The 15189-nt window shown below is 38.5% G+C and overlaps 1 protein-coding gene across 6 annotated transcripts in view; it reads right to left on the bottom strand.

Moving 5' to 3' along the window:
• Positions 1-15189, bottom strand: part of LOC127418138 (misshapen-like kinase 1) — a 144623-nt gene that overhangs the window by 8195 nt on the left and 121239 nt on the right. For all 6 annotated transcript variants that reach the window (XM_051658535.1, XM_051658541.1, XM_051658538.1 and 3 more), the window contains one exon: positions 15004-15163. In XM_051658535.1, the coding sequence (XP_051514495.1) occupies positions 15004-15163 (160 nt within the window). The remainder of the gene's footprint in view (positions 1-15003; positions 15164-15189) is intronic.

Genomic DNA, 15189 nt, shown 5'->3' with positions numbered 1-15189 from the left:
AATAGATGGCTTCATGAGGAAGGAAAATTATGTGGATACATTGAAGCAATATCTCAAGACGTCAGCCAGGAAGTTAAAGCTCGGTCGCAAATGGGTTTTCCAAATGGACAATGACCCCAAGCATACCTCCAAAGTTGTGGCAAAATGGCTTAAGGACAACAAAGTCAAGGAGAACACCTCAATCCAATAGAAAATTTGTGGGCAGAACTGAAAAAGCTTGTACGAGCAAGGAGGCCTACAAACCTGACTCAGTTACACCAGTTCTGTCTGGAGGAATGGGCCAAAATTCCAGCAACTTATTGTGAGAAGCTTGTGGAAGGCTACCCAAAATGTTTGTCCCAAGTTAAACAATTTAAAAGCAATGCTCCCAAATACTAACAAAGTAATTGTAAACTTCTTACCCACTGGGAATGTGATGAAAGAAATAAAAGCTGAAATAAATAATTCTCTCTACTACTATTCTGACATTTCACGTTCTTAAAATAAAGTAGTGATCCTAACTGACCTAAGATAGGGAATGTTTTCTACCATTACAAAAATGTATTTGGCTAAGGTGTATGTAAACTTCTGACTTCAACTGTATATACTTCTTTTCCTGTTAAAATGCATTTATTTTTCTTCTTAGGAAAGAAAACAAAACAATATATAACAATGTAAGGCTTTATTAACATTTTCCAAACAAAGCCTTCCACAGTGTAAAGACAGAAATGCACTAAAATAGCACAATTTCGAGTAACATTAAATGTTTCCCAAAGTCTAAGTGGGAGGTTGACTAATTAAAAGAATTAGTCCCCATAGGCTGAGTATTCATTGCAATGGGCATTAATTCTCATGAACTCTCATCCTCCACAATATTAATCTGCTGGCAGACTGTGGCTATCCACTTTGTTACAGCTATCGTGAAGCCATGTTCATGATTCGCGTCAGGGCGTCAAGCACTGCTTTGAATTCCACATGAAAAGTGCTTGCAGAAAAAAACATTTTTGCATTTTGGTGATCGTTGAGACTTGACGTGCTTCTGTGGTAAATAAAATGTGCCTTACATAGACTGAAAAATACTTGATTTCTGTCACAAGTCCCATCTGGGATTGTTTTGTACATCACATAGCGTTAAGAGGTCATCACTGTTTTGTGCTTGTTGTGTTGTGTGCGACAGTGTAATGACTCCGGGCAGACACATCACAAAGGTTAAGCCCTTCCATCCAGTGTTTATGCTGGTTTATGCTGTATTAACGGTAAATGTGTTAATTTAAACAATTAAGAAATATAGCCACAAGCGGCAATCATCGGGGTCCAAGCACATGTGAAGAAATAACCAAAATAATCAGATTTGACAGAAATGATCCAGTGGATGACAAATAATACAAATTGACAGAATAGATCCTGCCTAAACTAAATTTGTTGAAAACTAGGAAAAATGTGATTTGTTACTTGGTTGCTAGGGTAACCCTATCTGGTTGCTAGGCAGTTACCAAAGTGATAATCAAAAGGCTCCTTGCTACCCTGAGACAAATGAACGAAACCGGAATTCTCTACGATGTTCTGGTGCAGATATGTGATTTGTTACTTGGTTGCTAGGGTAACCCCATTTGGTTGCTAGGCATTTTCTAAGATGATACTCAAAATGCTCCTTGCTACCCTGAGTCAAATGAAAGTAACAGGAATTGTCTACGATGTTCTGGTGCAGAGATATGTGATTTGTTACTTGGTTGCTAGGGTAACCCCGGCTGGTTGCTAAGCAGTTACCAAGGTGATACTCAAAAGGCTCTTTGCTACCCTGAGTCCAGTGAATGAAACCAAAAATCTCTTCGATATTCTGGTGAAGAGATATGTGATTTGATACTTGGTTGCTAAGGTAACCCCATTTGGTTGCTAGGCATTTAGTAAGATGATACTCAAAAGGCTCCTTGCTACCCTGAGTCAAATGAAAGTAACAGGAAGTGTCTACGATGTTCTGGTGCAGAGATATGTGATTTGTTACTTGGTTGCTAAGGTAACCCCAGCTGGTTGCTAGGCAGTTACCAAAGTGATACTCAAAATGCTCCTTGCTACCCTGAGTCCAATGAAAGAAACCAGAAGTCTCTACGAAATTCTGATCCTGAGATGCCCATCTAAGCATTATGAATGGAAGTCAATGGTTTTTGCTTGCTAGGTTGCTCTAAATGGTTGCTAGGGCGTGGCTATGTAGTTTCTATGATGATGCCTGAAGTCTGATTGCTCACCTAAGTAAAACAAGCCAACTGTCATTTCTCTAGACACTCTGATCCAAAGATATCACTCACAGCCTTTTTGAATGGAAGTCAATGGGGTTTGGTTGTTAGTGTGCTCTATATGGTTGCTAGGGCGTGGCCAGATAGTTTTTCAAGTGGATACATGAAGTCTGATTGCTCACCCAAGTAAAACAAGCCAACTGTCATTTCTCTAGGACTTTCTGTTCCAAAGATATCACTCTCAGCCATTTTGAATGGAAGTCAAAGGGGTTTGCTTGTTAGTGTGCTCTATATGGTTGCTAGGGCGTGGCTAAGTAGTTTACATGATGATACCTGAAGTCTAATTGCTCACCCAAGTAAAACAAGCCAACTGTCTTTTCTCTAGGACATTCTGTTCCAAAGATATCACTCTCAGCCATTTTTAAAGGAAGTCAATAGGGCTGGTTGCTAGGGTGCTCTAAATGGTTGCTAGGGCATGGCTAGCCAGTGACCAGAGAGATTCTTATTGGCTGATTACTAACCTGACTCAAAAGATCCAATCGCCAAGTGTCTACAAAATTCTGTTCTGAAGATACCCTTCTGAGCCATTTTAAAATGGAAGTCTATGGGGGTGGTTGCTAGGGCCATTTTCAAGATGATAATTAAAGACTGATTGGTAGCCCGAGTGAAATGAGCCCGCCCCTATGTCTCTACGACATTCTGATTGGGAGATATGATCCCACAAAATGTATTGTCTTGTCATAGTATGAAACAATTGTTTTCATGGGCAAGAGCCTATGGGGCACTTTTGGGCTGGTTTTAAGGCAGCATTTTACTGTTTTCGGACGCAGCCATATAGAAATTACGCGTGACAGAAACGGGGATAATGGAAAAATAAACACATAATATAATTCCAGACATATGTAAACATATCCCTAAAACAATGTGGCAGTTAATCATGTCTGGCAACTTGACAAATATGTTTTTAATATTTTTAGGATATGTAAAAATTAAGGTGAAATTTGATTATCTATAATCATTTTGGAAATCACAGATTTATTTGCAAACTAATATTATAAAAGTCAGAAGACATTGTCAGTGTACCATGTTTCTTCAAATAAAATTATATGCATCCATACACTCATAAAAGCCTTAGACTTAAAATGATTTCTTATCCTTTGGCTCCCTCTGGTGGACAGCTTTCATTGGTCAGATAAATGGCTGATTATTTAAAATTTGTTGTTAGCCTGCTGTTCATCATAAATCCATGAAATTTAGTATGATTCCTCAGAATGTCCTATTTACACAGTTTTGTGAAGTTTGGCATTTGTGCACACAAGATACAGGAACATTAGTCATAATGGGCCACACTAGTCAAATATATCGGATTGTATCTTCTAGACGATTTAATGGATCAAAATTCTTTTGATAACTTTTTGCCTGCATGGACTAGCGCTGACCTGGGCCAAGTTTGGTGAAGATCTGATAAATGCCCTAGGAGGAGTTCGAAAAAGTAGGGTTTTCAGTAAATTAGAATGGCAGAAACATTTTATAAAATGAAATAAAAGTGAGATAGACATTTTGTAGGACTTGACGCAAGGATTTAGAGGTAAAAAGCATATTGATTTTAATGTGCTCGGATACGAAGTAATTAGCAAAAATGTAAATGTTTTTGTTATTGCGCCACCTTGTGGCCGATTCTCACAAAACTTGGTACACAGCCTCAATTTGACACTGTGTATGAATATCTCAAGTTTTGTAATGGCCGGCCATTCGGATTTTATGTTATTAGCTGCTGAAATTTTATTGGCTGCTGGCGGCCATGTTTTAAAGATATGCGACTGTGACTCATAGACCTTGATGGCACCTTGGACAAAGACAGTGCATGCAAATTTCCAGTTGATCGGACCAACGGTTCCATAGTTAGAGCCATTTTTAGTTATTTAATTATTGTAACACCACCAAGAGGCAAAGGTGTGCAATATTTTTTTTTTTTTGCCAGAGTGACCTCAGCATGAGCCCATACATATGTTTACCAAATTTGGTGATAATACCTCAATCCGTTCAAAAGTTATAACCATTTTAGTAAAATGGACACGCCTCCTACGAACGTTTTGACGTACCATTTGACGATAAATCAGAATTTCAAAATTCCTTTGATAACTTTTCATATTGGGACTTTGCTGAATCATTCTGCACTGGTTTGGTTCCGATCAGGCAAATGGCCTAGGACGATTTTGTTTTGAATTTTTTTCAAACAATCCAAAATAGCGGGAAAACGAAGGGGCGGAGCAAAATTCTGTCGGGGGTTAAAAAAAAAAGAATTTTGTTTCTAGCCCTTACGTTTCAAGATTTATGGCCCAAAATGTGATTTTTGTTTGTTTTGTTCGCAATAGCACCACCTAGTCACTGAAGGATGTGTGTCTGTATGCCTGAGTAGTGAGGGGATTTGGAACCATCATGCCAAGTTTGGAATCTCTACAACTTACGGTCTCTGACACCCAGACACTTATAGGGCAAAAAAAATACAAATAAATATAAATATAGAGTTCAAGCGGTTTAAGGCCTTTAAGCACATGCGTAAAAAGGTATTATGTTTTATTTAGCAAGCATGTAACCACCTACATCATAGATGGAACAGACCATTTACAGCCAATACAGGCAATTTACTAAGGAAATACATGGTTTTTAAAGCTTTTTAAAACTCATAGCGCCACCTATGGTCCGATCTCCATAAAAGTCTTGTTTAGAATCATATGTCGCATGAGCTCACCTAATTTCGTGAAGTTCTGAGTTTTTGTTTAGGAATTATGGGCTTATTTGTACACTTGACCATGCCCATAGCTAACCCAAAGGGTAAAGTTCACATTTTTATTTTATTTTTATAATTACTGACCTAGAGAGTCCAGAGAATTGTACTGCATTGGTTTTATTGATGTTGAGTGAAAAACCTAGGACTAGTTCACAAAAGTAGGTTTTTTACATAATCGTGAATATTTAATGAACGATTTGATTGACAGCAGTGGTTCTTGAGGCAAAGTTGTTCAGTATGAGGAGATCTAACAAATTATATGAATTATAGCTGCGTCCCAATTCAGAGGCTGCATCCTTCAAAGGTCGCATTTTAAGGCCAATTGCGTCACTGCTGCGCGACAAAGGCTGCCCAATTCGAAGACTCCTTCAAATGCGGCCTCCGAATGCGTCCTTCATTTCCCGTGAAATGAAGGATACAACAGATGGATCCTTCGCAGCCTTGCCTACCCCAGAATTCATTGCGCGCCAGTGACGACAGGATTTGTTTGAGAGAAATTGCCCAATTACACTTTTAAACGTAAGTATTGGGTTTCAAATTACACAAATGATACAAATGTAAAAAAATAAATAAAAAAAAATTTAAAGTGGTTCAAATGTTGACTTATATCTTACTAAGATGCGATTATATATAGTTTATACTCTTTATTATATACAGAAATAGACCATGGTGAAAATATTTAGACAGTATGTGAACCCTGTTTTGTTTTCAGACAGTTTAATATAACTTTCAAAAAGTCCAGTACAGACGTTACAGTCACTCGGCAGCTGTCACAGTTGTTAGGCGACAAGAACAGTTCTTCGTAGGCTAGACTGTCCCAATTAACAATGCTCAGTCCGACCTTCGCGGCCTTCGAAGGCATGGCCTTTGAAGTCCGAGTCTTTCGAAGGATGCAGCCTTTGAATTGAGACACAGCCATTGTGTGTATGTGTGAAACACCACGTGATTACAGAGGTGTAAAACTCGTCAGTGTCATCCATTGGCCGATTTCTTTCAAATTTCTCACAGACCACTAGGTCCAGAAGTCGAACAGGCCCACCGACACTGCATGCTGATTTTCAACTGAATCAGACTAACGGTTGCGTGTGTTTTCAGGTTTTTTCCTGTTCTAGCGCCACCAATGGCCAAACTCCACGTTTTTTTACTGTGACCTCAGATTGAGCTCATACACGTGTACAGAGTTTGGTGAAAATATCTCATTTCGTTCGGGCGTTATAGCCATTTTAGTAAAAATGGCCTGCCCTTTTCTAACATTTTGGCACCCCTTAGCAACCGTGAGTCGAAATTTCAACTTTCTTTGGATAATTATTGATAATCAGACTCCAGAGTATATTTCTGCACTGGTTTGGTTCCGATCGGGCGAAAAACCAAGGACTAGTTCGCAAAAGTAGGTTTTTAACATTATCTGAAATATTTACCGAACGGTTTGACAGACACCATGCTTCTTGAGGCAAAGTTGTTTAGAATGAGAAGAGCTATCAGGTGATATATATTACTTGTGTTTTTCACACCACTGTTATTATAAACAACCATTAACACCTACAAAAATCGTGATAGCACCACCTAGTGGCCGAGTTTTATAAAACTTTGCACAACCCTCTCAGACCAAGAGTCAAATAGGTCCACCAAGTTGATCGGTCCTTGTTAACCTTGTGTAATAGCTGCTGAAATTTGATTGGCCGATGGTGGGCATGTTTTTCAACATACGTGAATGTCCACATAGACAATGATGGCAGCTGAGACAAAGACAATGTATGCAAATTTTGAAGTCAATAGGATTAACGGTTTCATAGTTACAGCCAATTTCATATTTTTTTGGTATTATAGCACCACCATGTGGCAAAACTGTGGCAACTTTTCTGGGCAACCAAAGATTGATGTCTTACATAAGCATGCCAAGTTTGGTGAAGATATCTCATTTCCTTCAAGAGTTATAGCCATTTACGTAAAATTGGCCACTCCTACTTCCGATGTTTTCGCATACCGTAGCTAGCTCGAGTAGAAAGTTAAAACTTTTTTTGATAACTTTTTATATTGAGTCTTCATAGGACTAGTAGGACTAGTTCGCAAAAGTTGGTTTTATGAAAAATCCAAGATGGTGGAAAATTTTTATAGGCGTAAATGAAATTGGAAATATACGTTTTGTTTGGTTTGAGCCCATTTGAGTCTTCGACAAACGGTCTAAGAGTTATGAGCAGTTTTGCGTTTTTGATCGCTGTAGCGCCCCCTATTGACTGATTTGGCTGAGTGTTTCTGAGTAGCAAGCAATACTACTACCATCTGACCAAGTTTCAAGTCTCTAGGCCTTACGGTTTGCTCTGCCCGATCAGTTTTATGGCAGAATAATAATAATAATAATAAAAATCTTAACAATTACAATAGGGTTTCAGCACTAAGCACTTGAACCCCTAATAATAATAATAATAAAAATCTTAACAATTACAATAGGGTTTCAGCGCTAAGTGCTTGAACCCCTGTTGGGCCTCATGTATTCAGATAGAAGACAAAGGCAGGCCTAACAGTCATAAAAACATTCCTCAAGCCCCCTCCTTCTAAGTCGTAAATTTTACTGACAAAAATCGCGCCAAAATCAAACAAAGGGAGTCCAAAACAGACTACAGATCCATGAAGCCTTGCCCTCTAAAGGATCGAGCTCTCAACTCCTATTGGATGAGGCACACCACAGAACATCCCTCAAACATGACATCATCAGGACTTCAAATAATTCTGAAATGCTTCCAGAGTTGCTTCCAGCGACTTAGTTCACCGAATACGGACGTAGCTTTTTGCTGCTATCCGGTGCAACCTCGTGGCTTAAGGAAGTAATGTCCGACTTGAAACTGTGGCCATACAATCTCCATCTCGCTGGACGAGTTGAGATTACTCTGTGTTCAACCGAACACTCTAACAGATCCGGAGACCGCTGAGCAATTCGCATCTTCATCCGTTGGCCTACAGAAGTGAAGAGATTAAAGATTTCTCTTCCATCTTCAATCAAGTCGACATTTCTGAGTTCTCCGCCAGCCCGCCGAGAATCAACAGCCGTACCGCCCGCCGACAGCGCGAGGAAACGGCCCCTGTCATCACCCGAGCCTCAAGGAACCGGGTCAGAGTTAAAGGACGGAGGAAAACACATTCTACCTGTGTCCTCATGCGATTCAAGTAAGAGGTTACGTCTGGGCAGAGATAGAATATTATAGCGTGTTATTCTTGTGTTTCAAGGTTTTTGCTTGTACAGTTTACGGACCGCCATGTCCGCTAATTATTAATACCCAGGGTATTAATTATCACAAATTTGTTTTGCTGTATTGTGGTCCAACCAAATTGGATTGTTGTGCATTTTCGCCATCGCGGGTGAGACAGCAACTGAGTTCATCCATTAGAGTCAAATAACACAGGACTTTTACGAGCCCCGCTCGTAAAACCGCGTCTCTGAGTGATGAACACAGCTGCTTTATCTCCAGCTATCGCGAAATCAGCTTTCGGGCTGTCACTTAATCATCTCTCTCTCTCTCTCTCACTAACCACACTGACACACACACACACTGTCACACACACACACCTTATGTGTTATAGAATTATTTTTATTTCCATATCTAATCATATCACTGTTTAGTTTGTAGTTGTAAGTCGGAAGTTTATTGACTGCATTGTATTAATTATTAATTGATATTACTGCATAAATAAACTTTGTTTATATTACAAAGAGAAGTGTTTTGGTTTGTTTTGCATACGCCTGTGTCATGCTGATGGGATGTCAGTGCTCGGATTCAAACCTTCATTCATTGTTTTTTTTCCCGAAAATCGATATTCTTCGGATGTCGATTTTCCTAAGAAAACAATCTAATATTGAGACTGTTTTAATATTCGGTTATTAGTCCCTGATTTCAGGGTGGTGCCCCGTCAATGTTAATCCTTATTAATATTCTATTGATTTTTGATAATTGATAATTATCTTTGATTGAATTTGAATGATCAATAAGCTAGTGTTAATTGTAATGTTTCATCGATGTTAACAATTGATAAGTGTTGAACTTTTCATTTTGGGACTCCAGAGAATGTTTCTATACTGGCTTGGTTCCAATCAGGCGAATGGCCTATGACTAGTTCGAAAAAGTAATCTTTTAAAATAATCTCAAGTATTTATTGAACGTTTTGTTTCAAACCAATGGTGCTTAAGGCAAAGTTGTTTAGAATGTGGAGGTTTACAGCATGGTCTGAATAACGTGTTTCTTTTTTAAACACAGCGGCATATACAACAATTTGCATGCATGTAAAACACAATAGTGCCTCCAGGTGGCCAATTTTTATCAAAGTGTGCACAGACCTCTTGGGCCAAGAGACAAATAGGCATACCAAGTTTAGTTCCGATCAGCCTTATTTAACCCTATGTGAAAGCTGCTGAAAGCTGATTGGTCGATGGCAGCCATGTTTTTAAAGATATGCGACTGTGCTCGTAGAAGTTGATGGCCAAAGACAGTGCATGCAAAATTTCGATTGGACCAACGGTTCCATAGTTAGAGCCATTTTTAGTTTTTTAATTACTATAGTGCCAAAAAAAAGGCAAAGGTGTGCAATATTTTTGTGTGACCTCAACATGAGCCCATACATAGGTTTACCAAATTTGGTGATAATACCTCAATCTGTTGAAAAGTTATAACCGTGTAAGTAAAATGGACACGCCCACTACGAACATTTTGGCGTACCGTTTGACGATAAATCAGAATTTCAAAATTCCTTTGATAACTTTTCATATTGGGACTCTGCTGAATCATTCTGCACTGGTTTGGTTCTGATCTGGCAAACGGCCTAGGACAAGTTCGCTTTGAATTTTTTTCAAACAATCCAAAATAGCGGGAAAATGAAGGGGCGAAGCAAAATACTGTCAGGAGGTAAAACTTTTTACTTTTAAACTAATTTTGTTTCTAGCCCTTATGGTTCAAGATTTATGGCCCAAAATGTGATTTTTGTTTGTTTTGTTCACAATTGCACCACCTAGCATCTGAAGGATCTGTGTCTGTACGCCTGAGTAGTGGGGGGGATTTGGAACCATCCTGCCAAGTTTGGAATCTCTACGACTTACGGTCTCTGACGCCCAGACACATTTAGGGCAGAAAAAAAATAATAAGAAGAAAAATAATAAGAAAATCGGAACATACAATAGGGTTCCTGCACCTTCGGTGCTTGGACCCCTAAATATAGCTGCAAGCAGAGATACTGGGGTCAAGCCAATTATCGGCACCATGAGCAGCAAAAGAAGCTTTGTGACATGTTTTTGGTTAGAGTCCAGTGAACAGTGTGTGAGGAGTTAGAAAAAGTAAACTTTCAATCATTAAAAAAAACATTTATTTTAAAAATAACTAAAAATAGCTACTTCTTCGAATTTTTGTCCAGTATGTGACACTGTTCTGAAACTGCTCAGGTAGTATCTGAGCATGATGGTTATCATGCAGGAAAGTGTTCAAGGGTTATAAGCCAAAATAGCCATTTTTCTATCTCCTGACCAGTAGGGGGCAGTGCACCAAAACGCTGCAGTTAACCTCAGGGCCTAATTGTGATGACACGTACCAAGTTTCGTCCCAATCCCTCAAAGTTTTGCGGAGAAACAGCCTCAAGTTCAATTTTGTGCATTCTTCGTCAAATTCGTTGAAGCGCCATTCGAAAACGGTATGGTATATCAAAATTCTGTGAATAATGTTTTGTCGTGAGTGCCTCTAGATGATGCAGGCCAATTTTCATGCAAATCAGATAAACGACCTAGGACAAGTTTGAAAAAGTAAGTTTTTCAGAAAATTCAAAACTGCTGATTTCCAAAATGGCCGACATAGGAATTTTTCATATCGTTGGACTCGCTATACCCCACTGAAAATTTGATGATTTTATGACAAACTGTTCAGAAGTTATAAGCAAAAATGTCCTTTTTTCATATCTCGTGACCAGTAGGGGGCAGTGCACTAAAACACTGCAGGTAACCTCAGGGCCTAATGGTGATGACATGTACCAAGTTTCGTCCCAATTTTCCAGGACATTTCCAGGACATTTTATGCACTCAACAAGTGTAATATTTAAGCAAAAACACACGCATCCATTTAAATCGAGCTTTTATTTTGGCATTTCTGTTTGTTTTTGACAGTAGTTTCTCACCTTCAGATAAGCAGTTTGCTCCATGGCCCAATGTGATTGTTAATCCCTGTAAAGATGTGATTCAATTGAATAAATACACAGTCTGTATTTGCTGTGCACTTCAGAGTGCTCTCTGTCTCTGTCATCTCACACACACAAGAGTGCATGTGATGATCATGATGAGGTGTTTTCAGTGTACGAGCTGCCGGCTCTACACATTCATTTTGAAGCGTGCATCACTTGGAGATTATTTACTTATTCAATTAAATCAGAGACTTTAGTTTAATTATCACACTAGGACATATCATAATTTTAATTTGATTAACTGTACATTCAAACATTAATTTTCATCCAAATATGTAATATTCCACAACATTCTGCGTTTTATTTTTAATGCCATTTTTACGACTAGATTCCATGTTTTCCGCACACTACATGTGGTAACCGTGGTACAAGCTGACTCTGATCGTTGAATTATTGAAAATTAATTCACATCTTGAGGTATAAAGGCCAAATCACCAAGCTACCAACCCAGTGTGAATTCATTTAAAAAAAAAAAAAAAAATCAGTGGTCCAACTGTCATCATTGTCTAAAGTCTATAATGGGGCGAAAAAGGTGAGACAATCACTGATCCACAAACATGTTTTCCAGGGTTATTTTTTTTTTTTTTTTAAAGAATAAGCTAAAAGCACCAATTTAAGCTATTTTAATTATTCAAGTATAGCAAATGATCTGCATAATTGTGCAGAATTAGCTACAAAAATAAAGGGTACTTTGTTGTGGCTTGCTTCTGTTTCACAACTGTGTTTCATTTTTATTTTTTTTTTTATTTTTTTGGGGGGGATTTTTCTCCTTTTTCTCCCAATTTGGAATGCCCAATTCCCAATGCACTCTTAGGTCCTTGTGGTGGCGTAGTGATTCGCCTCAGTCCGGGTGGTGGAGGACGAATCCCAGTTGCCTCTGCGTCTGAGACAGTCAACCTGTGCATCTTATCACGTGGCTTGTTGAGCGCGTTGCCACGGAGACATAGCGCGTGTGGAGGCTTCACGCCATCCACCGCGGCATCCACACCCAACTCACCACGCGCCCACCGAGAACGAACCACATTATAGTGATCACGAGGAGGTTACCCCATGTGACTCTACCCTTCCTAGCAACCAAGCCAATTTGGTTGCTTAGGAGACCTGGCTGGAGTCACTCAGCACGCCCTGGGATTCGAACTAGCGAACTAGCGAACTCCAGGGGTGGTAGCCAGCGTATTTTACCACTGAGCTACCCAGGCCCCTTACAAATGTGTTTAATTAATTGACTAGTTTAGTGACTACTTCTGGAGATGTCACTAGGTGGCGACAAATAAGCATCTTATGTGCTATGAGTGAGTCACTGAATCATTTTGAGGTGTTCACACCTGAAATCTGCCAAGAGACCTTATAGTATTTAAGCAGGGTTGGGGAGTAACGAAATACATGTGACGGGATTACGTATTTAAAATACAAAATATAAGTAACTGAATTCCACTACAGTTACAGTTTAAATCATTGGTAATTAGAATACAGTTACATTCCAAAAATATTTTGATTACTGAAGAGATTAATTTGCATTTTATTGTCATTTGTTTCATTTAATATTTCGTCCTTTCAGATGTAAAACATTTATCCATATAAATGATGCGATCCAAAGTGCATTTGAACAGCGGTGAAACACTTTCTTATGATGTGTTACATTCATATGAGCAGACAGAGAAGTAAGTTTGAAGTTTGGAGCAGAAGAAATAGAAATTAATCTTGTGTAAATTGTCAGCTTTACGCTAAGCTAAAATGCTATTTCTAGCCATTTTACATGCACATGTTACCAGGCACGATCATATTTTTTTATCAAGAAAATTCATGTTGGTTGTCTTATTGTACTGGCAGAGTTTTTATAGTCAAAACAAGTGAAAAAAATCTACCAGTGCTGAAGAACTAATCCAAAGTATTTAGAATATGTTACTGACCTTGAGTAATCTAACGGAATATGTTACAAATTACATTTTACAGCATGTATTCTGTAATCTGTAGTGGAATACATTTCAAAAGTAACCTTCCCAACCCTGTATTTAACCATTATAAGAACAAAGCAGGTGTCCTACATTTAAACTGCTGAGCATGACTTTTATCAGAAAAGACAACAATAATAGCCTAATAATAATGATAATAATTTTGAGTTTCTATAATGTCCTTTGGTCATTGTAAAGTGCATTTCACATGAGTTGAGTCGAGGCATCACACGCCAGCATCAAGCAGCACTTCCACATGACAAGGATTGAAGAAAGCGTCACGGAGGGGCGAATTTACGAGCTTGCCACGCAAGAAAGCAGGAGGTGTGCACACGTTGAAAACATGTATTTGGAAGAGAAAACATTTTTAATTGCTTTGGCTGCAGAAAGTATAAAGAGGACTCGTTTATATTATGTTTTTCTCAACATGAAAATATCGCAGAAACACTGCCAAATGGTCCTTTTCAACCATTTTTATTCTCAGAAAAAGTGTACAATGCACTGATCTATAGATCAGTGGTACAATGGCTTTCCAAGGATAAAAATATATTCATCTAATTTAGGAAATATCACTTTGTCTGTTATAATCTGTGAAAGTTGCGAGAAAGATAGCTGCACATAATAAATTTACGAGTGGTCCAAGGCTCTCATTAATTTACGAACATTTATGTGCTATTGAGATAACAATGCTTTTTGAAAGCACGCTGTAGAGATTAAGCAGTTGCTAACCGGCCACTAATATTCAACTCAGTCCTTCGGTAGGCCTTTAAACCTTTTTCCTTTAATAAAGCACAGGGTAAATAGAATTTAGAAATCACTCCTTTTTATTTTTATTGCCATTTTCCATCCTGTCCCAACTTTTTCAGAATTGGGGTTGTAGATATGAGGAGCATCACACAAAACGTTGAATCCTGCATCCATCAAATCCCTCTGTGCTTTGTGTGTGTGTGTGTGTGTGTGTGTGTGTGTGTGTGTATAAATTTTATAAAAGAAAAAAAGGTTTAGTCAAGTTTAGTGCAGTACCAATCAAAAATCTCGCCTAGCACACCAAAGGAATCTGGACCAGCTCTGTGATCAGTCACATGAAATATACAGCTCAGATATATTAGCTTAAAAAAAAACTGTCTCCAAAGATTTCTTCAAAGATGGCAGAATTCAAATCACATGCTTCCCAGGCTGTGATGAATAGAAATGCTAATAAATCTCTCCAGACCATTACAGACCACGTGCTATTTTTAACACTTGATAACACATTTGCTTGTCATATTTTCATAATTTGTCAATAAACAACTTCCTTAAAAGGATAATTCATCCAAAAACTAAACATCTGTTTTCATTTACTCTCCCTATATGTTCCAAACCTGTCTGTCATTCTCTCTTCTTTGGAACATAAAAGAGGATGTTAGTCAGAATGACAGCCTCAGTCACCATTCACTTTCACTGTATTAAAAAAAAGATGCAATGAAAATGAATGGTGATTGGTGACTGAGTCTGTCAGTACCTAACATTCTTCTTTTGAAAGACTGAAAAAAGCAAATGGATGAAAAGCAAATGATGACAAAATTTAATTTTTGGGTGTACTGTACCTTTAAGGAAGTTCCTGATCAACAATTTATCATGATTTTATCACTTGCAACCAGAATTCAATCAGAGTGTTTTACTTCATAACAATTTGCAACTAAAATAAACAACAAAAATGTAGGTATCAAAATTCAGCTGCATTCAATCTAATCACTGTAATCTTGTAATCAGATGTATGTCTATTTCTAGCATTTTGTACACTAAGAAGCCTTCATCTGTTCTACACGATGTTCCTAATGCAGTGTGAAGCTGTGAAACTCACCGACAGAGGCAGGCATCTCCCCCCACTGCAGCACCGTCTCCTTGGTGAAGCGGCCATAGGTGTCAGTATAGACGCCCTCATCCTCGTAACACAGCAACAGCTCCATCCCACTGCTGCCCGGCAGAATGATGATGGCATGAGGCCGAATCACACCCTGAATCTGAACACACACACAGACTTCCTATT

This window comes from Myxocyprinus asiaticus, chromosome 27 (assembly GCF_019703515.2).
Source record: "Myxocyprinus asiaticus isolate MX2 ecotype Aquarium Trade chromosome 27, UBuf_Myxa_2, whole genome shotgun sequence".
Classification (NCBI taxonomy): domain Eukaryota; kingdom Metazoa; phylum Chordata; class Actinopteri; order Cypriniformes; family Catostomidae; genus Myxocyprinus; species Myxocyprinus asiaticus.
Note: the sequence above shows the minus strand (reverse complement) of the source record. Positions and strands in the feature narration are given on the sequence as shown.